This window comes from Apaloderma vittatum, unplaced genomic scaffold (assembly GCF_000703405.1).
Source record: "Apaloderma vittatum isolate BGI_N311 unplaced genomic scaffold, ASM70340v1 scaffold3105, whole genome shotgun sequence".
Classification (NCBI taxonomy): Eukaryota; Metazoa; Chordata; class Aves; order Trogoniformes; family Trogonidae; genus Apaloderma; species Apaloderma vittatum.
Genome location: NW_009716324.1, coordinates 20,395 through 22,420, shown reverse-complemented (window position 1 = coordinate 22,420; position 2,026 = coordinate 20,395). Strand labels below are relative to the sequence as shown.

The 2,026-nt window shown below is 44.2% G+C and overlaps 1 protein-coding gene across 1 annotated transcript in view; it reads right to left on the bottom strand.

Annotated features, from left to right (window-relative positions):
- Positions 1-365, bottom strand: part of COL20A1 (collagen, type XX, alpha 1) — a 44,291-nt gene extending 43,926 nt beyond the window's left edge. Inside the window, exon 1 of the mRNA XM_009869474.1 lies at positions 293-365. Coding sequence (XP_009867776.1) covers positions 293-365 — 73 coding nt within the window. The remainder of the gene's footprint in view (positions 1-292) is intronic.
- Positions 366-2,026: the final 1,661 nt, after the last annotated feature.

Genomic DNA, 2,026 nt, shown 5'->3' with positions numbered 1-2,026 from the left:
AACCTGACCCGCTGCCAGTGATGAGGATAGCCTTTGCAGAGTGGGAGAGGGTCGAGATACTCCCCCCAAACAGGTCCCTTGATCTCCCATTGCTCTTCATACAAGACAACAGGTTGCTTGGAGCTTCACCAATAGCCACAAGAGCACAGCAACCTCCTGAAATCTTGAGTGTGGTTGGGAATATCCCTCACACACAATGCCAACGGGAAGGGCTCAAGCAAGGGCTGGGCTAACCCAGGAAACAGCCAAACCACAGAGAATTGCCCAGGGCAAGGGCAGGAGGGCTCCTTACCTTGGCCCACTCGTCCCCAGACATGGCTCGCCACAGGCAGGCAGGCAAAAAAGAAACAAGTGTGAAGCAGCATGGTGACCAGAACCTACAAGAAGGCAAATATGAGGAAGGAGAAGTAAAAGTTACATTTCACCAGGCCAAAACCCATCTGGTTTTTTTTGCAGTCCTCAGTTAAGGGACCACAAGGTGAGATCTACAGCTCTGTGAATCTTCGACAGCACTGAAAGGGCAGATGAAGAAGCACAGATGACTTATCCTGCAATTCCTATATATTATTTTACATTCTTGATCTCTCCAATACAGCAGTTCAATGCCTCGGATCAGTACTAAGTTGTATTTAGGGAGCCAATGGGGAGTTGGCTTTGACCTCTTACTCCTCTCAGCCCGCTTCCTCCTGGAGATGGGCACTGCTTTCTTGGTGGGACAATCTCAACGGTGGATCCGTTAAGTGCAGGGTTCTGTTCTGCTCATGGAAATAAGCAATATTGGCCAAATCACTGAAGAGAAATAGATTCCAGATCAACCCCTGGTTGAAATCGTACAGAAGTTATTCATTCTGGCTATCATGACCAAAATCAATTTAGGTATACAAACGCACAGCACTTTGCTCATGTCCCTGCAACAATCACAAGGGGAAAAACAATTAGAGGAACACTCTTGGGCAGATGAGTCCCTCACACCACAGGTTTAATGATCCTGCAGTTGCTCTGGTAAAGCAGTTATGCAGCAGGAGGCATACTACAGACCCAGTTGAGTTTATATATCTACAGTTTAGGAACAAAGGGTTTATTTCTTATTTTATATCTTATTTTTGCAGCGGAGTTCCCAAGAAGTTACATTCAGGACTTATTGGGATAGTCTTGTTTTAACTTGTTCACCTGAACAGACTGAAAAGAGATGCGGTTACAGACTTAGTCGTGGCAGAGGATCAGTTTGACTTAAAAGTAATCTCTGCAGTATCCACAAAGCTGGCTGGCCAAGCCCATGGACCTCAAGCACCTTCAGTTCTATTTGCTGCCCTGGATTTCAGTTTTATTCAGTTCGGGTCAGAATTGTGAGGTCAGGATAAAACCACGCTGATGGAAACAGTGCCTCCCCATCGTCTCAGCCTCAATATACCAGGTTTAAACCACGTGCTGTTGGCCTTTTGCAACGCATCATTGGCATCTGTCATTTTTGTGCTACACATTTCAGCCTTATTGCTTTTGGCAGAACCAGACCATACACAAGTTTCCTCCGCTGCCGTCTGCAGTAGCATTTCACTTCTATTCATTTTGATGGACAGGTATTTAGAGGCTCCTGGCAAATGCTGATTTCCCTTCAAATACATCAGCTTTTTAGCAATTTCAAGGGAAAATAAATATGCATGTGAGTGACCCAGCCATGATCTCCTGAGGTTTAAATCAGTTCTAAAGTTCTGTAAGAATGAATAGAAAAAACATGCAAGTTACAACAGGGAGATATCAACCACCCTACTCAGTCTGTGATTATTTTTTTTTTGTTTGAAGATCAGGTTATACAGAACAACTGCAGTGTAACCGAAGCCCTTAGCCATGGGAAACACTTGCTTTTTTTTCTTTTTAACCCTCAGCTAATAGAATGAAGTCATTGCTTATAAAAAAAAGCAAAAATTTTACAGGTGGGTTTCAAGAATCTGACTATCATGTCACAAAGAGCAAAGCCTAACCTGGCTGCAGAGGTACAAGTGCCAAACAAGAGCAAAAAGCCTGCATT